Here is a 26,250-nt window from a genome sequence, read left to right as displayed (position 1 = left end):
CACTGCCAGACACCTTGTCGGATCTCTCACAGCTTCCCAGGGAGCAACTGGGACCCCAAACCCCACCGGGCATTGCTCCAGGCAAGAGGAGGACCCATCCCTGCGGGGACGGGGGCTCCGGCGGTGGGGGTGGCTGACGATTTGGGGCGGGGGGCACCCGGCGCACCTCCCGGCAGCGTCCCGGCCCCGACGGGCGCCTCCCGCCCGGCGGCGTCCGGGACGGGGGAGGCCCGGCCTCCCGCCCTCCCCCCGCCGAAACCACTCCCTGAAGAGAAAGTCACCAGGGGGTGGGGAAATGGTGACAGCTCCAGGAAGCCGCCGGCGGCACCAGGAGGCACGGAGGGGCGGCAGCCCGCTGGGTGGCAGCTCCCAGCCGCCTCCGCCGCGGCGAAGCCAGCCCCGCCGGCCTCCGCCATGGGCTCTCCGCAGCGCCCGCCGCTCGCCCACGTCTTCAGGGGGACCTTCGTGCACTCCAGCCCCTCCGCGCCCATGGAGATCCTCCACGGACACCTGCTTGGGGTGGACGATAGCGGGACGGTGAGCGCGGCGGGCGAGGGAAGGGGTGTCGCGGGGGCGGCTGCCGCGGGCGGCCGGGGAGGCGTGGGGCGATGCCCGAGCCGCCGTCCTGAGCCGCGCCGCGCCGCGCAGCTCCGCCGGGGCGGTGGTCTCCAGCCGTCCCGCACTCCCCCAGTGTCCCCCTGGCTCGGGGTGAAAATGACCCTTTTTGCGGTCCCGGGTCCCGGTCCGGGGGTGGTGAGGGGCAGGGCCGCCTCCGCCGGTCTGTAGGGAGAAAGTGGAAAATTTTCGCACTCGGAGTCTGTCGGCAGCAGAAAAGAGCCGCCGAGAAGGGATTTCGTGCTCGCAGGGGCTGGAGATAACTGGGATGGTGCGTTATCTCCTTGGCACGAGTCTGCAGGTGGTCTAAGTCAGCGTTTGAAGCGTGCTAAATGTTTCCAAAGCAGAAGCACGCCTGGACCCGTCATTCTTTCAGATTCTCTCAGTTTCCTTTCAGTTTCACAAGCAGGTTTTACATTCTCTAAGTATCAAGATGATGATTGTGAGTAATTGCAGTGTACCCCGTGTACTCATGCACAGCCTTCTGAGCAAGGATATTTTTTTTTGTTACAAGAAAAACCATGGCATATACCCATAAAGAGTTAGGAAGATGATGACATTGGGCATGTTAGTGGTAAAAGCCAAGTTTAAAACAAGCATTGCACTTACTGATAATGCAGGATCGATTTGGCAGGGAAGCTGCATCATTCCCTCAACAATGTCACAAGTGAAACTCAGTTTCACAGTGCACGTTGTGTAGGTAGACTGGTAATTATTTACAGAGTCAATAACATATATAGGTACCCTATATAGAATAAAAAAAGGTCATTTTTTTTCTTGTGCCTCAGTAACAGGCTTCAGCATGTCAGGCTTCAGTAGCATTTGAAATCTGTGCAAAGCACACTTTGAGCCCTTTACAGTGTTTATTTTTTCTGTTCATGCACATCCACGAGGGCCTGTTTCAAGACAGCCTTCTTATAGCTCTTGAGGAGTCTGGTGCAAGGCATAGCAAAGTCTATGAGAAGCTGTATTTTGATGAATGAGAGGGGAATAAAAACTTACATAACTATGTATTGGCTGGTGTCAACTAAAAGCAGTAGAGCTCAATGAAAAAAGGGGTTGGTTTGTGTAACTCGGGTGCAGGAGGCAGAAGCTCATACCCCATCCTGCTCTGTCTAATGGCAATTTCTGGAAAAGGGTCCCTACTCAGCATCCTTAGGAAATCAAGACCTTTAAGTGATTTTCTCGAAAAACGGGTACCTTAGTAAGCTGTACTGAGGGGTCTGTGCTCTCAGTCACTCTCTTCCTTCTCCTAGTGAACAAGGATTCACTGGATATTGTTTTGCTTGCATAAATTGGCACATTTGCATGCAGTTGTTTAAAAAAAAAAATCCAGTAAAACACTGTTGTCCAAAAATAAAATTCCCACTTGCATACAGTAACAAGGACTTTCATTTTCTTCTTTTTAATATAAATTCTTGGCATTTTACTATTCAAGGGTCTGATACAGTGAGTTTTGGTACCCTTTAGCCTATAATGTAACCTCATGCAGAACTTCCACTGGAATCACGGAAGAGCTGGCTTTTCAAGAAGGACATGATGGTTAGAAAATTGCTTACCTTTATTGCCCAAATTTACACCAAAACTGTTTCAGAATTACTCCCAAAGACTAAGTTTAACTAAATAGGTATCGTTCTTTTGCCTCATGTTACTGACTCCATCATGGAAAAATCGTTCATGGTCTCCAACAGGGTGAACAGATCAGCTTTTGTGAACAGCCAGGTCCTGTTCTCCAGTGTGAGTCCCTGCCTGTCTTCCAATGAGAGGAGCATACAACCAGTGCCACAGAAGCACTGCCCAGACCCCCACAGCACGTGGGGATACTTGGCTGGTAAAGGCAACAGGTGAAATGTCAGCTCTTTGTGCTTTGCTTGTAGATGAAAGGGGAAGGAAAACACTGCTGTCAGGTATGAAGGCACAAGTTATTGTTAAGTCAGCAAAATAAGGACTGTGTTTAACTGACCAGTTTGCAGAGCAGTGTGGTGCTGCTCTTGAGGAACGACAAATAGAAAGAGTAGTATTCCTCAGGGTAAAGAAAACAGGGACGGGTGCAAAATGTGAGTTATCATTGAAATGTTGGTGTAACTAACTTAGCTGAGTAGACTACTAAGTAAATGGAACAAGTGCTAAGCTAAAAGCTCCTATTGAAGGCATGAAAAGAGCAAGAGTTGTGGAATAAGAGTTAATATTGTTAAGTACTGCCAAAAATAGGTGTTTGATTTAAGCCAGCTGGGATACCAAGTGATATATGTTAGCTGTACAAGGAGGAAGGTACCAAGGCACCAACATCCATCTGGAGTTTGTTGCTTAGCCTTTCTCAGCAGGTTGGGCTGTTCGTTCAGGTGCTGGGTCTTATACGTGCTCCTGTCTCTCATCCAGCCTCACATTCCAGTTTTGGGAACTAGGCAAGCAATAGGCATCATGTCTCTAATTGCAAAAGTGAGCTAATCATTGTGGGAGCATGTGGGAGGGGAAAGAAGGATGGACCCCTTACTCGTGTTCATCTATGAATGTTGTAGCCAGAAACAAAGTAACACAGGCACTGTTGGATCAAAAAACCCCGAGTTCCTTCAGCCCATATCGTTCACTTTCCATTCTTTTGGTAGCAAAGTTATTTGTACTGTGGTGCTTGGCGGCAGTCAGAGTTTACTGCATCAGGGTTGACGCATAGTTTAGTGGACCAGCTATGCGTTGATGGAGGAGCTTTGGGCATCTCTTGGAATAAAAAAGGCCTGTGCTAGGCACCAGGGTAGGGAGGTCTCAGCTCCTCATCTTGGGGTCCTTTAGCCCCATCACATGGATGACACATCAGAACCGATGAAAGGGTTTGGGCACTGGTGTTCGCAGCTGTTGATCCTGCTTTTTGTGATACACCTTTCCCAAAGTGCTGGTTATTTTCCTTGACTTCCTTCTTTACAAGCTGAAGGTCTTAGTCTTGCCTGTGCCTCTTGACTCTGTAGTGACTCTGCCATAGAGTTTTTCTTGCTTTTACAGTGTTAAGGTCCAGAATAAATTTAAAGGACTAGTGGACCAGGCTGATATACAAGCAAATACTCAAGCAAATGTCCAAGCCTGGGACCTCAAAGACCTTAAAGCATTCAGTGTTAGAAAGGTGGCCAGAGCATATGTATCCTAAAGCAATGGGGAACATCTTTTGGGTGACCAAGGAGTTCTGCTGGGAAGTTTGCTTGAAAAGAGTATAGATGTCTTGCTGATTAATCCATAGCCACATTCGACAATAATGGACCAGGTGTCAGGTTTGGGGTTGATTTCATATGTCCAGCTCCCTTGAAACATATTTTCTTCATTCTTCCATTATTTAAGTGTTTTATTTATCTGCACCCTTAGAGTATATAATAGTCACTTCTTTTCCATGGCAACGCCTGTTTCCAGAATTTGCCATCTGGTGTTTCATGTTTCTCTCTCTTTCCCTTTTTTCCCCCCTTTTTTTTCCTTTTTTTTTTCTTTTTTTTAGCAGCTCTAACATTACTCATTCTGCATCCATTTTGACTTCAGCACCTGAGTGACATTTTCTTTATTGCTCATCAGAAATTTCAGTAGGTCTGTATTCTAAGCCCTCTGCAAGTATATATCTGCAGATATATAGCTAATTAAGCTGACTATATTCCTCTTTAGAAGGTGAGAGATGCTGCTTCATGTGAAGTATTAATGGACTACAATATTATTGCAATTTTTGCTAGTGTGGTATTTATTGATATGCTATGATTTTAGTAGGGTTTTTTTCTGACTAAAAATTTAAAACATCTGCTCTTTAGACAGTGTAAATCATATAAGCCTTACGTGCATTTAAAAGACTAGGCAGCCAAAAACTTCCTATCTACAGTCTAGCAGCCTTTGCTTATTTTTCTCTATACAAAAAATAGAAAATGAAAAAGGTAATGTCATACACATAAAAACTGGGTGCGCAAATAACTGCTAAACAGTGCTCTTTTGGTCCTCTTGATCTTCCTTCTAAGTTCCTGCCTATTGCCTTTTTATAACTCTTTGATCTTGCCTTTACATGTTTTTTTAATTGCTGCCTTAGAAACTGCTGTCATGAGGGTGATGCAGGCCCTCAGTGTGGGAATCTTCACAGCAGCAGAAGGATGCCTATAGCAGCAAGATTACACCCTTGAATTTAGAAGAACAAGCTCTTATACCATTGGAGTTAGAAGACCATGAATTGGTTTCTGGCAGAAGCTGTGGTTAGGCAAGAATTCCTGAAAGCCCAGGATAGACAGTCTTTGGCTGGGGTAGGTGGCAGGGTCCTCTACTCTGTCAAGTGTTGTGGAAACGGGGATCCTGCCTGGAGCCTGTACCGGGCATTGCAGTTCCTAGACTCTTCGCTCTTTGTTTCTTGGAGAGTTGTCATGCCTATTATTGCCAGACCAAAGATTTAAAGACTTGAGAATTCAGCTGCCAAGAGTCATGTTGTAGATTAAAATACCATGGAATTTAGAAATAAACAGAAAGTGTGCTAAAATTCTGACTTGGTAACAAAAACTCAGCATCAGTAGAGTCGATGTCCTCTAGGAGTCAAATGGGGCTGAGTTAGGCTCCAGATTGTAGGGTTTTTTAAATAAACAAAGATTTTAGGCATGCTTTTAGTCTGTTCTGGAAAATGAAAGGATTGTCTGCATTTTTTCCCTTGGATTTCTTTTCTCTTCCTAGGCATTTAAAAATAATAATAAAAAAACACAAATTAACGACACAAGCAGAAAATTAGAAAATACTTAGCTCAGTGCCAGTCAGTCCTAGACAAAGCAGTTAATTTCACCCCTCTGGTTTTGAATACCAGATACGATATTCATTCATAATTGCATTCCCGTAAGACTGCTGCACACCTCCACAATGAACGACCATACTGCTAGCATGGTGGTATGTTGCAGGAATGCCAGTGGACACTGAACTCTGTGCTCTTCTGCCCGTGTATTACTTGAGAATGAATGAATTGTTCTCTTACAAGTTACAAAGCGGGTGCGGTTATTCACTAGATTGTGAGTCGGTATTTCAAAATCATGCTTGATAGTCAGGAAGAACAAGTATTTCAGTGCAAACCTCTCATCACCTTTGTAGTAAGTGTGTAAAATCTGTTTTAAGATATGACTCTCTTTGCTTTCATGTAAAGCTGTTGTGGAATACAGTTTTAAAGTACCTAACCATGTTTTCTTTCTTTTAGATTGTGTTTTTGGAACGAACTGATCAGCAAGAACAGCTGGCTAAGAAGTGGGGCTTCAAAACATCTGACATAAGAGAACTGAGTAACCAGTATGTGTTTTGTTTAGACTAGTTTCAGCAAATACGGTTTATTCTCTGAGTGAAGTAATGCGAGTCTCAGTGAATACATATTGGCAAGGAGCACATTAAATCCATTCTCATGGGCAAAACTCCCTTTCAGCTCTGTGAGAGCTCTTAACCCAAGAGGTGCCTGCGTCCTGGATGGGACTTGGAGGGTGGACGGTCCGTGTGCTTTTTGCATTCCTTGGTTTGGGACTGCAACCATGGCTGAATTGTGCTGGCTTTTACACCGCACAGAACAAAATGCCATATTTAGCTTTCATATATGACCTCTTCTGTGCTTACAGAAGTAAATGACATTCTTTCTTGAGATTACATTTTATATGCATTTTGTTAGCAGCAGGCTGTGCCTAACTAGCTCGAAACTCCAGACTTGGTAAATGTAGGTAACACTAACACTACAGATATAAAACTCAATTGCTTGGGCTTTGACACACTTCCTAATAAAAGCTAATAAAATTAGAAGATTTAAATCTTCTAAACACAGAGCCTTGGATTTCTAACTGTATTGCAGCTAGAGAGTTTTTTTTACTTCAGCCAGTGAAATTCCCCACCTTTCTGATGAAGTGAAATGGTTTTGGATTGCACCTACTATGCTTTGCATGTAGTAGCACAACTGTGAACAACTTCTGGCTTAGAATCTAGACCTGCAGCATAGTTTTAGTGTTCAGTTGTTAAAAAATCTGTCACTTGAATCACTTGAAATAGCCTGCGGAAAATGGAAGGTGCTGGGAATATGGATCAGATTGAGAAAGATCTTTCAGCATTTCTAGCGTGCAGGAAAACAGGAAGAAGGGGAACTACAAAGAGACAAAATCAGTGTTCATTCAGTAGTCAGGGAGAAGGGAAGAGGAGTGAGAGAAATTTCATGCTGTATGGAGTTCCAGCACAAAAAAAAATAATTATAGCAACTTCCTGGTAATGTTGGTATATTCATCCCTGTTATTGCATGAACACTACATGACAACAAACAATATTACAGTTCCATTGTAAATATGCCTTTCCTGTCAAGATATTGAGCAGAGTTTTTTTTCACCAGTGTCTGTGTTTGCATTTATAGACACAGTGGCTGTTCTTCCATTAAACCTTGAAATTAATTGATTGGATATATATCTATAGACATATATAATGTAGAGGAAAACTGGGATATAGAAAGTTACAGTTTTGTAAATGTAATGGTCTGGTAGCTGGAGGCATTCCAAATATATCCATACTAGGAAGCAAGCAAAACCACTTACTGTGGAAAAATTTGTGACATTTCAGATTATTACAATTTTCTTTTCTTTCCCTAGTGAATTCTTCATGCCAGGAATGGTTGATACACACATTCATGCCCCTCAGTATTCATTTACTGGTACAAGAGTAGATCTACCTCTTTTGCAGTGGTTGACTACCTACACATTCCCAACAGAAGCCCAATACAAAGACAGTGATTTTGCAGAAGAAGTGTACACCAGGGTTGTTGTAAGTACTGCAAATGTCATTTACCTACTTGATGACATTCATATTTGTGAAATATATGTATGTTTTCAGAAGGTCAGCAGAAATAATAGAGTATGTTTTAATGTCATGAAGACCAGATAAAACCAACAGTATAGCCACTGTTCTAATTGCCAGCCAAGGTTGTCCCCTGCTAGTTTCAGTCTTGTTCTGTAGTTGCTGATAAGACAGTTCATTTGATCACATGGTTAACAATGAGCTTGTTTATCGTCTTTTCTGATAACTGAGTACAATGACCAACATTTATGAGTACTCTCAGAGCTAGTATAGCCAGCAGGTACTGACAACCTCAATGCAGAAATAACCAAGCATGGTAAAAAAAAAAAAATTCAGAGGATATTTCCTTTTCTGCACAAAAAGCCTCAATTATGAAATCATCTTCTGCAAAGACTACATTGAAGAGAAGGTGCTTCTCACAGACAACAAATCTGGGATGTTTTGGAGTAATTAATGACGAAGTTTCTACAGCTGAAGTCCTTGTAGCAGGAATATCTTTCACTGCAGGGCTATGGATGAAGCCTGTCAATGTTATTGTCGCACAAAGAGAGAGACTGTGTTTGAGCTAGACTGGTTCTGAGAAATATAAAGGCTTTAAGGTCAAATTCCACTTAATGAACAATAAGCAGCTAGGTCACATTGCAGAGTACTGATTCTATCCTAGAACTTAAATGTGTCCTTTAATATGTGGACTGAAATATCTTCAACAGATTAAATGATTTGGCCAGCATAAGTTGCCTTGCATTTGTCTAATACTGTGACAACATGTGTTGTCAAAATAATAACACAGTGAATCTGAAATAAATAGTTATACTGTCCTTGCCACACAAATTTTTAAAAAAATTACTTTCTGCCATCTGCCATAATAAAAACATGTAGGAGAAGCTTGGTCTTAAACTCTAGTGACAAGCACACATGCCTTCAGCTACTTGAAACATAGAGGTGATCTCAGCTTCCAGCTGTGTGCCTCAACGTACTGTTACTCTTTCCATCAGTTCAGATTGGGTGACATCAGCACAGCTAAAGAGTTCATTGTGTAAGGTGTTGGATAACATCACCTGGAAAAGAACTGCCAGCCAGAGATGGAAGTTAGTTTTAGCAGCTTCAACACAATGGTTAGGCTCTGTCCATGCATATCAAATAGGACAAGATCAGGAAAATGTCTTCATCCCCAAAAGCTGCAGAATACTAGTTGCTCTGCAATGTTTGATGGGGCTGATAATAACCTTCAACTGTTAGAAACAGGACTAAACCTGCAGGAAGCAGATATTGTTTCACATGTATCTTTGTACTTTTGGAGTTGTAACAAAAACATACTGAATTTTTTCAAATCAAATTTCTGTTTCCAATAAACACTTTCTATAATTGCTAAAAGAAACAAATCAGGTGAAATTTGCCAGATTTGAGCTGGAACCTCCTCTGGTCCCTCAAATGTTAGGAAAGCCAGTTCTTCATGCTGATATTTTGGAAACAGAATGTTTTTAGATTTCATTTAACAATGATATTAGGAATCCAGAAGTAGAGAATTCTGGGTTTTAAAAGCTAAGAAAGAAAAAAGTAATTTCTCTCAGTCATGACATTGTTATTTTTGAGCCTCATTTTAGGAACTCTTAAAGACTTATTTTAAATTATTGGCTTTAACTGGAATATTGTATGGAAAAGACAGAGCTTGGCTTCATGTTTGTCAAATAATTAGCTCTATCCATTCTCAAAAGTTGCGCTGGGTGTCCCACTTTCTACCTCATTAAAAAAATAAAATAAAATTCTCAAATTACATTATAGCCAGAATCCAAAAATATAATTTAAACCTGTATGTTGGATGGGTAGTCAAGGTAGTATGCACTAGTCCCAAGATCAAATGAAGCTATAAATTTCATTGTGACTTAATGTAACTTTAAATGGCTCTTCATTTACTGTTATGACCTCCAAGAGTAATATGAACAGGTATCAACCACCTTCTCTTTTCAAATGGTATAATTAAATAAATAATTAAATTACATTCTGAACAGTTGTTCTCAGTTTACTTTTACCTTGAAGTTTGTTACTTTCTATTCAGGGATAACAAAGGGTTTTTGTACATGAAAGCCTGGCTACACAGCCACATCAGGTGGCCAAATGGAAACCACTACTTTTTCCCAAAAGCCTTGCTTTGCTAACGTTAGGTAAACAGTGCTTCACTGTGAAAATTGGAGAGCCTTTCAAAACTAGGAAATAACATAAATGACTGGTTGTTTGTATTTCTAAATATAAGTCAGAATTTATTTCCAGTTTGAGTGAAGGAAATACAGACTGGTTTCTATGAGTTCAGCCATTGTTAAAATCCTGTATGGATTTGGAAGAAGAATTTGTGTGTTTATTAGCACTCAGATTTAGAAAAGTTATTATAAAATTAAAAATCTATATTTTACCTTCCCACTTCACTGCACAATTTCACAATCACTAAATGTTCTCGCAGTTTGAAATCAGACTGCCTGTTCTGCATTTTGGCAGCTTGACTATTTTTTTTTTTGAGACAGTTGAAACTGATTTCTTTTTATAGAGACGAACTCTAAAGAATGGCACAACTACAGCTTGCTACTTTGCAACAATTTACACAGATACTTCTCTTCTTCTTGCTGAAATTATAGGTAAGACTAACAGTGAGTTTTGAAGGATGTTGCACAGACTGCATTAGTTGACGGGAACAGAGCTTAGGAGTTTTAGACTAGCTAGGGAACTGTCTTTCTACTAATTTGTTTTTTATTCATTGTATCAGTCATACTGTGTCCCCAAAATCCACCCTAGTTACCCTTGTTCACTTAACCGCCTCTTCCCTACTGTTGTTTCTGCTAGTCTCTTCATTCCCAAATCAGCTGCTGGCTGAGCTTGAATTAGGTCTGCTGGAGTTGCTCTTCAGCTGCAGTTCTCTGCTCTTTCTGCTCTGCCTTTTGCTATTTGAGGATTAAAGGGCTGAATGACAAGAAGTGCAGTCAGCGCACTAATTTCCTGATACTCTGAAGTTTTAGTTGAGAATCAACATAAAAAATCTCATCACACCCGCTGAAACCAGAATAGTGGCAGTTGCATCAGGATCTTATCCCTCCCTCCTGTTCACCGTTGCAAATGCCTGCTGTTTGAAAGTATTGTGATTCTTGCAGGATTTCTCAAGGCTCAGCCAGCTCCCAAAGCAGAGCAATTTAATGAGAACCTCAGTTTCCATCAAAAATTCTCTACTCTTTCTGATTTTGCAGGAAAACCTAAAACTTTGAAGCTGTGGTATTCAACAACTCAGATAGTAAAAGTGGACAAAAGAGATCTAATTTAGAAACACGTTTAAAAGCTTAGAATTTAATATTATATGCATTCCTTTTAAGTCTTACACATGAGTTCTGAGTCCTAGCATGGATAAATCTCAAGAAAGAGGCTAGAAGTAGCTCTGGTAATTTTCTCCATCCAACTGCACATGGGAGGCGTGTTAGGAATGTCATTCTTTTCTCTTAAGGAGAGATGGTTTGCTGAGATCTTTGTACCTTTTCTCATCTCAGGGTAATCATCTACTACAGCTACTGTACTTTGATGCTTGTGTTTCTCGTCCTCTACTTCACAGCGGTCTTCTTCATATACTACCATTATGAATTCTGGTTGTGATTAAACTACAGTAATCTATTCCTCAATTACAACATTTATAAAGTTGGGTACTAATGTGGAAGAGGAGAACGCCTATTTAAATGTTTGGGGGTTTTTTTCTCTTTCCTTTTTAGCCTTAAAAGTCACATTGATGGTCCCAACTTAAGAAAAGAGCATAAATTCTGTTCATCTTAAATGAAGCTGGTTGGGGTAGAATTTGCTATTTTGATTGCAGTGCAGGCTCTGATAGCAGTTTTTGAGAACCAGTGATTCTGAGTTTTATATTCTTATGCATCTCAACAGATAAATTTGGTCAACGAGCATTTGTCGGAAAAGTCTGCATGGATATGAATGACAGTGTGCCACAATACAAAGAGAGTACTGCTGACTCTGTCCAAGAGACAGAAAGGTAAGGTGGTTAAATTGGTGGCAGGACCTTTAGAAATAAGACTTTTTCATACATCTGAAAAGTGAATATGAAGCTGACCGAGAACTTACAGGTGTAAATTTATTAGGAACAGGTTTTTTTTGTTCTGACAGTATTGTTTCCTACAGTTCTGGCAATTCCTGCATACTCAGTTGCTGCACAGCCCAAGTGGTTTCTTTCCGGCTGTTCCAAAGAAAGGGAGAAGCTACAGCTCTAGGGTTTGGAGAGATTATGTGTATGTTGCTGTTTGTTTTCTGCCTCCTCTTTTCCCTTCACAGCTCTGTGTGTGGAGGTGATGTGACCTGACATGGGATGGTCGGGTGGCAATCAGTTCCTTCGCCCCCATTAACTTCTGAGCTATTTCCAACTCCCATTTAGGATACAGCTCTATTCAAGTTGTAGGAGCCAGCTTTCATATACCCCGTTTTAAACATGCTGTGGTTCTCCTCTCTTCCAGCATAGCACCAGTGAAATTACTCTAATCTGCAGCTGAGAGAATGAAGGAGAATCAAATCAAGGCAACATATGTAGTGGAGAGCACCCAAGACTGGAGTATGGCAGCCTGCTGTCTTAGGTTTCCCTTGTCTTTCGCATCCATGCTCAGAAAATGCTTAAGCAGACATACAGCTTTTCTCATGGAACTATTTATTTACTTGTATAAATGTTTCAAATATCATGCTGAAAGAGAAAATACCTAATAGTAATATAAACATGTTATGGCACTTGTGTGAAGTTGCTACTTTATTTTTGCAATCATGATCATGCTAGCAGAATGGCAGTAAAAGTTAGAAATTGTCATGGATTTCTAATGGTGTTTATATTTAAAAACATTTTTAAAACGTAGTAACAGTCATTCGCACTCTACTAACATTTGTTTTCCTTCACGTAAATCACCAGTTTTTGTAATACAGTGTGAGTCCTGCTGAATGGGCCTGAAAGTGACAGAACTTCCAGTTCTGATATTTTTTAAAGCTTCAGAATGATCTAAATAGCTTTCTTTTAAATACCTATCTTGTGCCCCCAACTCTGTTCTCTTGTGATTGTGTTAATAACAAACGTCTCTCAGCTTTGGATGAGAGTGTGCCACAAGTACTCTGGAGCTGTCCAGAGACAAGAGCTGTGTTCTTGTTGGCATGGATCAGGAGTGCTTACCTCATCAGGCCTGAATTGCAGCAATACAATAGCAGAAGGATGAAAAAGCTCTTCTTTAAGAGGGCAACTTTTGTTTTTTTTAAAGAACCTAAGAAATGTGATCTGTCACACTGTCAGAAAATGTATTACACTGATTTCAGTTCTTTACAGTTAACCTCTGGAAATATTTATATTGTGTGCATGGAAATAATATACAATTCCAAGTGCTTCATATATTAAATCTAAATTCAAGTCAAGAATTTGAATCTACCCCTCTCCTGCACAAAGGATTGAATAAAAAGTTAGGGAGCTGAAATCTAGAATATGTTATATGCTACTAATGTTTGTAGTCATCTGGAAAGAGGAGGAGCCATGTTCAAATCTGTTCTTCTGTTACAGAAGACAGTGGTTTGAACCTGAGCTTCTTTCCTCATAGGGAAGTACGTAAGCCAACAAAGTATAGGGTGTTTTGAGAAAGGCATTTCAGTTTTGAAACAATGCTGACACTATTCAAAGAATGTGAAAAAGAATGAAAACAGCCATCTGAAGGTTTTGGATTATCACCTGAGAGTTATACTTGTGTTACAGTTTCTGCTCCAGTGAATATTTTACTATTATATCAGATGAATCAGTAAGAGGAGAGATAGACAGATGATACCTAATTCACAATGCTTTTGGCTCTCAAAGTTAGACAATGGTGGGCTCAAACTCCTTTGGTCATTGCAGAAGTTTAGCTTAGGTCTCTCACTTCCAGCTGGTGATCTAGCACCAGCTTCAGTGTTGTGAATCTAGCCTCTGGCATTATTTGCTTTTCCATCTGAAGATATTTGACAAATTTGATTGACTGTTTGTTGTGACCAAAATTATGGGTTTTTCTGAATATAAACTATCACATAAAAATTCACAGAGATCCTGTCCAGAACCCATCTCAAACTGGCTTTTCAAAATTATTTTCATACAACATGTATATGAGTTTTCAAAGAATTTCTTCCCTGCAAAGTCAGAGGAAGTTTTATTTGCTCATCTGCATTTTCCATATTGACTGCTTGGGGTTTTTTATAGACGTCCCTGAGGTAGCTTCTTTTATTTAACAAAGTAAGTAAATCTATGTATTTTCCATAAGGTAGATAATCTATACGATAACATTAATATAAGCACTTCCAGAAAATCAAGGGTCCATTAAGTGAATGAGGACATATGCAACTACTGTAAGTGAGGTATGAAATATTACAGCATCTTTTAAAGATAGGATTTTAAATAATAGAATATATTTAATGCTGTAATTTAAATTCATGGACAGACAAATTTAAGTGTTTTTTTTTATCTAATGTTGCAGCTGTAGCTTATAATTATGTTTTCAATTAATTTAATGTAACATGGATTCGGTTTTCAGTGAGAACTCAGAGTAATTACCATGTGTCTAATGCTAATTATTGCAAATGAAAAAAATTCTGCATATTCAGGGTCAAATTCACAACTAGCATAATTTGGTGTAACTATCCTGACTTCATTGTGTTTCTTCTTTTTATTTCATCCAAGAATCTGGCCCACCTTTCTGTAAAAAATTGATCTATGTCTTAAATGTTTAACAGGGTACCTAAGTAAATATTTTCTATATTTTTCATAATTTATAACACAGATGACAGATTTATATCAGGTTTTTTTTCTACCCTTTTTCAGGTTTGTTAAAGAACTACTGGAAAAGAAAGTAAGTAGAGTTCTACTTTGTATTCACATTTTTATTCAGAAGATGCTGTGTGAATGTATGAAATAGTTAATCCCACTGACAAACTCTGCTGCCTTAGTGACAAACCAATAAATATACATCTTTCTGTGTAGTCAACAGATATCATCAGTGTGAGAAATGTTTTGCTAGCCCTGTTGTTGGGAAATGGACTTGTAGCAGTGTAAATTCAGTTTCGTGTGGTCAGAGCACAGCAGAGTAATGTTCTGTGCGTGTTCTCTGTTGACTTTAAAATATTCGGCTTCCTAGAAAGGACAATTTTCTGTTAAAGAAAGAAAGGCGCAAGTCAGTTGATCACTCTGCGGTATATAAATAGACAAGTAAAAGAAGTTCTCACCAGCAGAAATCAGTGTTTTTACACTACAGTTACAAATCCATTACCAGATTAGTGTTTTGCGTCAGCACATGTCTTCCAGTGTGTTTCTAAAGAAATTCAGGTTTACACTCCTGAGTTAAAGACAGAGGTTTACACTCCAATATTACAAGCAGGGATACTCTTCTTATCAGCCTTTTGTTTTCAATGGCTTAATTTGTTGACATTTGTATCTCAAAATATTCAAGAACAGATGCCCAGAGTTTAATACCTAAATCATATGTATTAGTAGTGTAAGTCGGCTAATCTGCAGAAGCCCTGAGCTCCTTGTATCTGGGAGATGGTTTAAGAAACTGCAAACCAGGTTATCATATAGTGTCTTCTAGTGGGGCCACATGCACAACTATTGCCTGTGACTGAAGGCAGAGTTGTAATGCCATTGTCTATTTTTTCTGAAAATTTTAATCCAGAAGTGCAAGGTGTAAAGTAAACATCTGTAGCTCTAGTGTTGGTGTCTTCTGCACTCTTTCCTACTGCGTAGCATATCAGGTGCTACCACTAATCTTCCTGTCCAGGGACTATAGGGACACTTTGTTGCTATCATGAGTGGAGAAGATCGAACAAGGAAAAGGTTTTGGTTTTACAGAACTCTGCAGTTTTGCGTCATGACGTCTTTGGTATTCATGGAAGTGGTACTCAGAAAAATGTCTGGTTATCCATCTGACTTATTTCTGGTAATGCATACTGGACTGTCAGCAAATATGAAAAAGCATCCAGTGCTTCTCCTGAAGTCTGGTAAAATCTCAGTGACTTGATGACTGAGTTCTAATAAAAATAACTTCTTTACTAAGGTTCATTAAAACTGTTCTCACAAAAAACTTAGTTTTTCTATTTCTGTGGTGAAATTTCTAATAAAAATAAGGAAATGACTATATGGCTTAATTTGTGCTGGCAAGGATTAAGTAAGCAATAAGCGATGGAGACAAAATGTAATTGCAGTGTAAATGCTTGTCTTAATTATGGTTACTGATATATAGATGTAGAATCCCAAGCATGTCTTTTTAATATTTTCAGTATCCAAGGGTACAGCCTGTAATAACCCCCCGCTTTGGCCCTTCCTGCACAGAGGATTTGCTGTGTGCGCTTGGCGATTTAGCACAGGCTCGTGATCTCCATGTGCAGGTAAGTTCTGAGAGCTCTGTATACAATTTACATAGTTTGGATAGATAGCATACAGACCAGGGAGTCTTCATAATTTCAGCAAAATGCTTAGACCACATTCTTAACTTGGAGACTGTCTTTTAAATGCCTCTGAAATTATTGATGGTACTCTGCAAGAACACTGTGACCTGCAGAGGAAATGAGAAGGCTCATAGCTGGAAGGATGCACAATTCAGCAAGCCCCAGCGCATGGTCACTAAGAGACTGGCACTCAGTATCATAGGTTAGAGCAGCCCTTGGGTTGCTAAAGGTTGCTCTCCCTAGTCCAAAGTTGTTATGTCTGTCTCTCTGCCTTCTGCTGTTTCTGTACAGAGCAGATTTCAGTAGATAAAAGAATTACTCGTCTTTGTGTCTTATTTAACATTGTTAACATAGCTGTAGGATTTCCAGCATGATGGAGTTTCCATGTTTAAAAAAGGCATATTTTAAAGCTTACAGATCTGTTGAAACTTCAGGATGTTTCTTTTTTGGTTACACAGCTCTAAGCATATACTGTTTTAAAGCTATCCTACATTAGGATTTTTTGTCATTACGAAGTGGGCATTTTAAAAATATATGCTCCAATGGGAGTACAGAAGGATCAGATCTTTATCTGAGACCAGGAATTAATCAGCCCATTTGAAGACACATGGAGCAGCTACCTATGTGTTGCCCTGATTCCAGGGTCCACTCTGTGGTAGGCTGGTTCTCTCTGTTACCTTGCTGTCATATATATTAATTTATTATTTTAACATTTGCCAAATACCAAGTGGGCCGTTATGTCACCAAACTACTGGGATGGACTATCCAGGCATACCATCTCATATCACTTTTAAAGGAACAAATGGAGCTACTCTTTTGGGTCCCAGGGACCTCTCTGATGAAAAGAGTACCCCAAGAATTATACCTAACTATAGGCTTTACAAATACTAGTTGCTGTCATTATATGTTTAGCACTAGTAGGTTGCTCAGAAGGTTGTAATGTCAGGTTTAATGCTATTTAAAGCACTCATTGCTGTATATTTTCTTATTGCAGAGTCACATAAGTGAGAATGAAGAAGAACTCAAACTTGTGGAGAACATGTTTCCTACCTACCAGAATTACACTGAACTTTATGATAAGAACAAGCTGCTTACCAGCAAGGTAGCTGCATAAAAACTTCCACAGCATAGCTTAGATTTATCCATGTAGAGAATATGATGATTAACTGTTGTTACTTGAAAAGTTTTATTGTTTTGTCAAAGTTAGTGACATCTGGGGGAAGTAAACTGGTTTTATGTTTTCCGTTGCACAGGTGTTGGTCAAGGTATTGAAACTTTAGACAAACCCACACTTTTCCTAGAGCATTTTAGTGGAGATGAACAATAAAGGTATCTTATGCTCCCTGATCCATTTTCCAAGGGCTCCAAAGAGAATTGAGGCAGGGGGATCAGAAGGAGACTAGGTAAAGCTGGTAATTGTAGGAGCTGGTAATTCTTGGGCAGTACCCACTTATCCTTATATTACAATGCTCTTGCACAGTGGTTTTGCCTGAAGATTTGTTCTATGGTGTTATGGTAGGACCAACTTCATTTTTTGGTAGTTTACTCCAGAAAAGCAGCTTGTCCTTTTGTATTCTGTGTGTGAACCTGACATACAGACAGGTACACTTTACTGTTCTGACTATCCAAAAGCACTCTCATCTCATTAGCTGATTTTACCAATTATTGAGAGGCACAGTGGCCTGAAGAGTTGAAATTCAGTAAAGCTTTATGCTGGCGAGAGAAATGTAAGCAGGTCTGATAGCAGCCCACCCCAAGTACAGATTAGAGTGCTAGGGCACACCTTATTAGATAGTGGAGAGCCCATGCATGAGTGAATATGAACAACCTAACTCCAGTCAGAGTGCTTAAACATTAGTAAATTGATCTAAAATTTTAGGAAAGAATTTTCAGAGGCACGAAGGGCAGCTGGGAACTCCTTGGGAATTAGCTATTGAACTCCCATTTCTGTCGTAGAAAATGTACCTCAGTAAATTAATTATTAACAGTCCTTTTTACCTGAGAAATCAATATGGACTACTTAAGTATGTACACAGTATTAACTGTTTCTCTCTCTTCCCTATGCACGCTGATTTGTTGTGTCAGTGTACTAAAGAGAATATTAGTGCTGCAAAAACACAGGTCTTAATTCTGCCAGGCTTTTATAGGCACAGCACTGAAAATGATCACTGAAAATCAGGGTTGCTGGTGCTTTCTGGTGCCAGGCTCCTCGTTGTTTGGGGAAGCATTCTGTTGAACACAAGCATAACAAAACTGCAGACATTGCCCCCTCCTTAACCACCAAAACAAAGACACCAAATTAATTTTTTTCTAATGTTTTAAAAGTATATTTTTCCAAGGTGTGGCTGAAATATTTCCTTCTTTTTAAAAAGAAGTACAGATCAGCAGAGATATGGTTCAGCAGCTACCATGTATGTCCTTAACTTAAGATGTGGCTATTCTCATTGCATTTTCACTTACATTTGAGCTTGATGAATAGAGATGGCAAGGGTACAGTGCTATTAAGAGATGCTCAGTGGAAACAGTCCCTGTGCCATTCTCATTTTTATCAGCAGATTGCAAGGCCTGACAGAGCTCTTGCTCTTCTCTTTGAGTGGGCATTTGGCATATGAGGTAATTCCAAGTAGGTTTGTCTGGGAATAATTGGTTTTTGTCATATTAAATGATACTATGCTATACTTCTATGTTTTCTGTATACTGCTTGTGAACTTATTTTTAAAGTCAGCTATGTAGGCCAAGAAAGAAAACTAATTAATCAGTTGCATAACAAATTAGATTATTTTAATTAAAGGATATTCCAGGTATATATATATCTACCTAGTGCAAACCTTTAGAGAGACAATGAGAAACATGCTAAGAGTACGCAACCATCTTCCATTGTATCTGATGTACTCCTAGCCCCAGTACTTAATCTCTCTGTTAGCTATGAAATATAAATCATAAGGTTACTACAGTGCTAGGGCAACTGGGGAATTCCTGCTTTTGTTCCTTGAAGCTCTTAGGTCACAGCAGTCACTGCAAGAGCAGCAGCCTATCTTCTTACATTAATAAATGAAAAAAAGCTGAGGGACTGATATGTCAGATATACTGAAGTTAATGAGAGTTTCTCCCCTGTTGATTTCAAGAGCTTCATTCAAGAAGTGCATTAATTTCCCTTGATGGTAACAGGTGTCCTTTGGCTATCAAAAGCAGTGCAGCAAAAATCACACACACTGAAGTAAATGCAATATTGAGTAAACTTGTGATTCTGTTTTTCTTTAGACAGTGATGGCTCATGCCTGTTATCTTTCTGAAGAAGAGCTGAAACTTTTTAGTCTTCGTGGAGCTGCAATTTCACACTGTCCCAATTCTAATTTTTCGTAAGTTAAAAAAAAAAAAAAAGGAAAAAAAAGCATGGTATACAATTAACAAAGCTGTTGTTCTCGTAGTTTTTTCTATCAATGGCAGATTCAGGCCATCTCCCTTCCGCCCCAAAGCATGCATATGTTTTGGGGTAATGGGAATGCGCTATATAGTCTTCTTTCTATTAAGCAGAAATGAGATACTGTAGGGTATGCAGCCAGGGCACTGTACTACATGTTAACAGTCATTTTGCCTTTAACATAATCAATATCTTGTTTGTGATGACTTACTGGAGCTCATGAAATGACCTCCCATCTCCTGGAACATACTTTACATCATATTTGGATTTTTCACAGGTATACTGAGAGCTCGTTTTCAGCAGATAACTTTAAAACTGTGGGAGTTTTTAATTGAGAAAAACTGCCTTTATTTTTTGTGATTAAACCCCATCTTTCAGATGTATGAATGCAAATGCTCCATCCGAGTTTAATAAACCTAATCTATTGCACAATTTCTGAGAGCCTTTGTCTTGAAATAGCTCTGCAGCCCTACTCTTCCTGAACTTTCTCTCCATTTATCACACAGAACACATTTCTTCTTCCAATCCAGGTTGCGCAGCGGTGTCTTAAATGTGCAAAAGGTCCTGAAACACAATGTGAAGCTTGGCCTTGGCACAGGTTAGTAGTTTGCTGTAAAAATAGTTTCTTTTGGAAACCATTGGGAGATACAAAAACTTGTCTACTTGTTCATATTTAAAAGTCAGCAACTTATGGACCTGCTTTTTTTTTCACAGTACTTCTAGAGTAATGAAGTCTAGAGTACTGAAATCTAGAGCTGGTCAAAAAATGTTTAAAAAGAAAACCAAAACTGAATGAAAAAAGTTTTGTTCCTGTCATGAGAGTAAACAGGGCTTGAACAACCACTCTTCAGGTTTCTGTCATTTTGTGTTGTGCTCTATTTACTTGACTTTATACGTGAGAGCACCTTTCTTAGGAATTATACATTCAGAGACAGCGCTTAGCAGTAAAACTTTTTGTGTCTACCACATCTGCCACTTTGTAAAATTTAATTAAAGCTCACAGAAATTTAAGCCATAGAATTATTCCCAAAGCTTGTTTCTAAGAGTCTGATCCCTTCTAGATGTTGCCGGTGGATATTCAGCTTCTATGCTTGATGCCATCAGGAAAACAATGATGGCATCTAATAGCCTTCAGATCAATAAAGTGAATGAAACAGCACTAACCCTTGAAGAAGCTTTTCAACTAGCCACTCTAGGAGGAAGCCAAGGTAAGAAGAAATTTCTTTAGGATGTACACAGAGAACTACAGGTCTTTTTGATATTACGTCGCCCTGTCATTAAAAGGTGGCTGAATTCACAGGTTTTCTGGTGCCAGAGTAAAGCCTAAAATGGTATCTGCTGGGCAGAGATATCCTTCAGTCTCTCATACCCATACTAGGCTCGTTACAGAAGATTATTTATATTGACGTTGAGAGTTTAATAATAGAATCCTAATGATTTTTCGGGGTTGTACATTTTCTTTGCAAAGATCCTCAGACTTCTTAATCATTAGTGCTTGTGTGTTTATCAAACCAATTGGAAAGACTTCTTTTTCTCAGCAACCAACACTTAGAGGAAGAGCTGTGCAATTACTATAAAATCATGCATCCTGTTTGTCATCAGTTTCTAATTTTGTTTCTGCTTTTTGAGCTCTCAGTGAGGCAGTTTGTCACTGTCTTTCCAGCAAATCAAAACATCATGCAAATCACTCCTCAATCAGAGAAAAGCGCAAAGTTTAAACAGGATGTGCACCATGGTTGTTCAATACACGGTTGCATCTGCAGAATATAGTCATATAGTATATTGGTTATTCTGGTTCGCTGACATGTTTTGTCATGATCAGTATGCACATACTGATTTATACAATTAGCAAAGTTTTAGCGGAACTTGTATGATTTAGCAGAGAGCAAATCCACACATAAGTAAAAATTTATTACTATTTCAGTTAGCAGAAACGAGCTTGCTACCTGCTAAAGAACTGGACCCAAGTCTTTTCAGTGTTACATTTTTATAGTTGTCAGAAAACACCATTGGGAACTATTAATGGAAGTTTGAAAGATGTAATGAAAAATGTCATCAAACAGGTTTTCCAGGACTATATTTGAATTTCTGGAGGGTATAGTGGGGAAATAGAGAAGACAGAAAATGGGTAGGGGACAAAAAAGGAGAGATCTTTTTACCACAGTATATACTGTTCTCATAAAAGAAAAGTAAATATATATTTATATATTCCTACAATATATACTGTTCTTATAAAAGAGAAAAAATTAGCTGAGATACGAAAAGGAAAAATTATAAAAATTCCGAACTCATACATGGTTTCCCTTCCCAGCTACTCTTGTGCTTGTTCTATCTGGGTTCTTAGGTTTACTTAGTAAAGTGTTTATTTTATATATTGATTTTGAGCTGTTTTATCCTTACTGAATCACTTTCAAGGGTAGAATATAAATTACTTTTACAACCTTCCAGTAGCCTGGACAAGTACAGTTTGTGGAAATTTAAATAGTGATTCTTTGTTGCAATAATTTGCTTTGCTGAGACTCCTAAACACTTGTCACCCTCTTGTGTTTGATCTAAAAATTGCATTCTGCTCACAAACCTGAAGGAGTATGAGATCATTTTAGTTGAAACTGGTGGGTAGTCAAAATATTTCACCATTTGGATGAGTTTAAACATCTTTAAGGTTATTACGAAGTTCCTGCCACACATAAACTTCACTGAAGGCTCCAGTTCCTTTATCGGACAGGAGCAACCTGAAGACAAATTAACAAATTATTTGCAGATATTATCCCCTTTGACAACTTAGTTTACATCCAGAGTATTGGAAAATTTGATTTAATACACAGATACTTTGTACAACTTAAAACTATCCTAAACCTTTTCCAGGAAGACACAAAGGTCTCTCTTTAGGTATTCTAAGATGAAACTGTAGATTTTCAGTGCTTGTGGACCTGAGAACCAGAGGTTGTAGTGAAGCCTTGAAATAACAAAGCTAAATAATAGACCACAAGACAACCCTTACAGGTGGGTATGAGACATTTAGATCCAGCTAATTTTTTTTCCCACACTATATTGTTCTTGGTTCCTGCTAATTACCCTTAGTTTTCCTCTCTGCACACCTCTTTTATTATGATATTATTATATGTTACTATTGTAACAGGTCTATACAACCTGTCAAAGTTGCTTAAACTGTTTAAACAATTAAATCTAATACTGCCTTAGCAAGGTGAGTATTATTATATACTTTACTCTTTCTCTGACTTCATTTCGTTGCCTGTTTTGGAACTTTAATGTTTTTGCAATGTAAACAATTGTTATTCCCCTTTAAACAGTTAGTGGCCTATACATCAGATCTGGAATGGCACCAAATCAATGGAGAACATTCAAAGAACAAAAATCAAAAGAGGGGTTCAAATTGTTTTCAGATTTCTTTTACCCTTAACAGATGGTTTTAGAAATTGATCAGAATATACATGTTTTTACTGAGAAGTTGCTTAAGAACTCAAATGCTAACATACTCCTTGTTGAATATGCTTTCATGTTTTTCCTTGTAATCATCTAAATTTTTGTAGTTTTCCTTATGAACATCTCAAGTAAGTTGCCAGGTGCTTCCACATAGTGGAAAGAGGGTTGCGTTAAAGACCTGTTTGTGAGCTTATTTTCTTCCTCAGCCCTAGGACTAGATGACGTGATTGGAAACTTTGAGGTCGGCAAAGAATTTGATGCACTGCTAATCAACACGAAGCCTTCAGACAGCCCTTTTGACTTGTTCTCTGCTGATAATTTTGAGGTAATCAGAACAGGATTAATGATCCAAAAAATTACTGGAAATGATGTAGGGAAGGTCCATGATATAACCAGAATAAGTCTCTTGAGAGTTATTCCAGTAACAGGAATTGGGTACGACACTGCTGTCTGTGTTTCAGCCCAAGAGGTTCAGTGGTTGGGGTTTTTTTTAGAACCTTGCTGTCCTCAGTGACAGTCCCATATGCCCATGAGCAAAAATGCATGTAACATTTTTTAATGCATGTTTTATTAGCCCAAGCTGACAATTAGAGTTAGCTATTTGCAGTGACAAATGGCAGCCAAGAAAAAGCAATTCAGTTGTAGTTAACACTTTGAGTTCAAACTCAAAAATGGCAGCCTGTTCCCAGATAAAGGCTAGGTTGCCTTGGCTGCACTGCTATTGTAAATTTAGGCAAGAACTCAAGACAGCTAATTTGAGTTGAAAGCACAGTTTTTATGCAAACATATAAGCAGTATTAGCAATTATGCAATAGGCACACCTTCTCATACAAAACCATTTTATGATTAAAAAAAAGGTAATGAACAACAGTTACTTGAATTTACTGATGTGGCCAGATTGTCTATCACTGTCTCTATTCTGAATGTCACCAGTTACTTAGACATGCAAGCATAAGTGGTGAGGTAATTGTTCCTTAATCTGTTTCATTCACAATAACCTGTATTAGATTAATTCTTTAAATTTTAAATCTTCTTCATAATTCAAACAACTCTGGAAAAAAAAAAAAATATTTTCCAGCTTAAGTCTAAACCTTCTTAGCTAAGTTAGGAGTTCTCAGGACTTTAAAAGTGCTTACAATTTTGTTTTATTTTTCAATAAGTAAATGAATTTGAGAACTCTAAAAAAGAGGAAGGGGAAGTATTGTGTTTTAGGCATATATTTGTTTATACCGTCAAACTTGTGCAGTATTTTCTTCCTGAGACATACAGCCTTCTTACTAGTTACTTATGGGAAAAAGTGCAAATTAAGTTTTGATTTTACTGTTAGTAGGAATACTTGGGAAAACTATTTTTAACAGTTCTTTCAAGCTTCAAATAATTATGATCTGGGATAGCAGATACTGCTTTCTGAATTTGGTTTTCTCCCATTTTTTATAGGACACTCTCCAGAAGTTCCTGTATCTGGGTATGTTCTGATTCTCAGCCCACATAAAATTCTGTTGTTGTTTTATGCATCAAAAATTGCCTAAATTAATGTGGAGGTTAATAATAAACTTATTTAGACATAATTAAATATACATTCATTTACAGCAATTAAATATATTTATTTACATTGCATATAAACATTAATATGTCACTAGTAATATTGCTATTTTTTATATCAATTAAAGATATATTTACTTACATTTCTTAATATCTATTTATAAATACTGAGTAAGAATTAAGTGGTTTAACTTTTGTTCTTTGGGACATAGTTAAATAGTCAATGTAACATGATCAGATGCACCAAGTTTGTTGATTTATTACCACACCTATCTTTATCTACAGTATGAGCTAAATCATATTTCACAGTAAAGTAACACTGACATGCTAATCACGAGTTCAGAACCAGTTCAGTTCAGAAGGACTTCTGTAGACCAGTTGCCATTATGGTTTTTTTTACTCCCAAACAGAAAAGATGGCCTTTAAAACAAACAAAACCCAACCCAAACAGTCCCACCCACCCCCCTAAGAGAACAGATATTCTTTATATGGGATCATCTGGACCAAGAGCTGCACTGCTCATTATGTTGTTATGTAGAGGCAACTGGTGTTAGCTCTGGCCACGTTTTTGTCATTCTCTAATTAGGCTTTTGCCTTTTTGAGAAGCTGGCTGAGGCAAACCAGTTTTACTGCTGTCTGGTACCTGAGTTAGTTCAGATACTGTGCACCAATGCATTTTCTGTACAGATATACAATATATTCAGGGTTTGAACCTGCTAAATATATAGAAAACCCATGACACCGCTGCAGCAGCTGAATGGTATGTTTATTTCTTGAAAAAAGCATGGGTAGTTTAAACATCCATGGATCTTTGTGGTAGCCCTGACTATTTCTCTCCAAATAAACGTTCTCAGTCCTAGGAAACGGTCACTGCAAATGATGTATTCCAAAACTGATTTTGTGGATTGCATTATTTTCATTAATTAAATCAGTGCATAGATTTATGTGTAAATCTCTGTTTTGACCATGTTATTTCAGGTGATGATCGGAATATTTCTGAAGTGTATGTGGCTGGAAAGCAAGTGGTTCCTTTTTCAAGTTCAGTATAAATTCATTTTCCTTTTGCATAATACTCTGCTGGTCATTCTGCACCTGATTTGGAAAAGATTGATTAAACACAGTGCCTGATCATCAGGAATGACACCTCGTTTTTGTTTAATGTTTTAAAACTTGCAAACATTAGAAATTTTGTTAGACCTTTCAAGAATTACTTTACCAAAATTGTCACAGTTCTAGAGGAAATGGATATTTAAATTTCTCTGTAAAAATAGCATGTGTGCATTGATAAGGGATTTGGTAAATACCTTAATTAAAGAGGACACCTGCTGTTCCTTTTAATGATAGCGTAGGAAGCATTACGAAGAGCAGTGAGGCTCTCATTGTCTGTAATGCATCTGAATTAAAAAAAAAGGTCAGTGCTAGTAAATTGGTTTTGCAGATAATGAATATCATGGAAAAATGCAATTTCCGTAGTATTATCACCAAGTATGGAAAAATCAGTGACATTTCGGGGCATTTAGAACGTTTTTCAGTTTTCTTTTGGAGCTTATTTTTTTTTAAGTAACTATTTAATTTAAAACATTAGTTTTTTAAGACAAATTAGATAAGAAGTGTGTATTTATAAATAAATAAGGGTCCTTATTATCAAAGAGTTCAGATTTGTCATTCGTAGCCAGACAGAAGAGAACTGGTGTAAGAACCAGAAATAATTAACAGGGCATTAGTCACAGGGAGAGGGGCTGGGAGAGCGGAAGGGCTGTATTGTTCTGTGATGCTGTCAGCTGAAACTGCATTTCCGCAGATTTTGTTCCTAAACCTAGAAGTGGTCAGCCTGGTCTTCCACCCACTCCACTGAATTACCTTCAGCTGAGCGACAGCTGAATGAAACTTGTTAAATTAGAAGCAGGCACTAAGATATCTGAGCAGGCTACTCGACGGCAAACAAATAAAGAGTTTTTTCTGGACTAGAG

At 38.6% G+C, this 26,250-nt stretch overlaps 1 protein-coding gene across 1 annotated transcript; it reads left to right on the top strand.

The window, feature by feature from the left end:
• The first annotated feature begins 354 nt into the window (after positions 1-354).
• GDA (guanine deaminase) lies at positions 355-24,281 on the top strand. Its single transcript, XM_082337424.1, has 13 exons — positions 355-537; positions 5,795-5,883; positions 7,206-7,377; positions 9,950-10,037; positions 11,320-11,425; positions 14,255-14,282; positions 15,706-15,813; positions 16,868-16,975; positions 19,135-19,232; positions 19,825-19,892; positions 20,356-20,502; positions 22,945-23,063; positions 24,176-24,281. Exons 1-13 carry the CDS (start codon positions 415-417, stop codon positions 24,212-24,214), a joined length of 1,293 nt encoding a protein of 430 aa, XP_082193550.1. The 5' UTR covers positions 355-414; the 3' UTR covers positions 24,215-24,281.
• Positions 24,282-26,250: the final 1,969 nt, after the last annotated feature.

This window comes from Platalea leucorodia (assembly GCF_965183815.1).
Source record: "Platalea leucorodia genome assembly, chromosome: Z".
Taxonomy (NCBI): Eukaryota; Metazoa; Chordata; class Aves; order Pelecaniformes; family Threskiornithidae; genus Platalea; species Platalea leucorodia.
This window is presented reverse-complemented; position numbering and strand designations above follow the sequence as displayed.

Excerpts from the sequence above, each read along its gene's own strand:
- GDA (XM_082337424.1), top strand. The coding sequence starts at position 415 with ATGGGCTCTCCGCAGCGCCCGCCGCTCGCCCACGTCTTCAGGGGGACC. Across the intron at positions 11,426-14,254 it reads TCTGTCCAAGAGACAGAAAG|GTTTGTTAAAGAACTACTGG; the intron begins GTAAGGTGGTTA and ends ACCCTTTTTCAG. Across the intron at positions 23,064-24,175 it reads TCTCTGCTGATAATTTTGAG|GACACTCTCCAGAAGTTCCT; the intron begins GTAATCAGAACA and ends CATTTTTTATAG.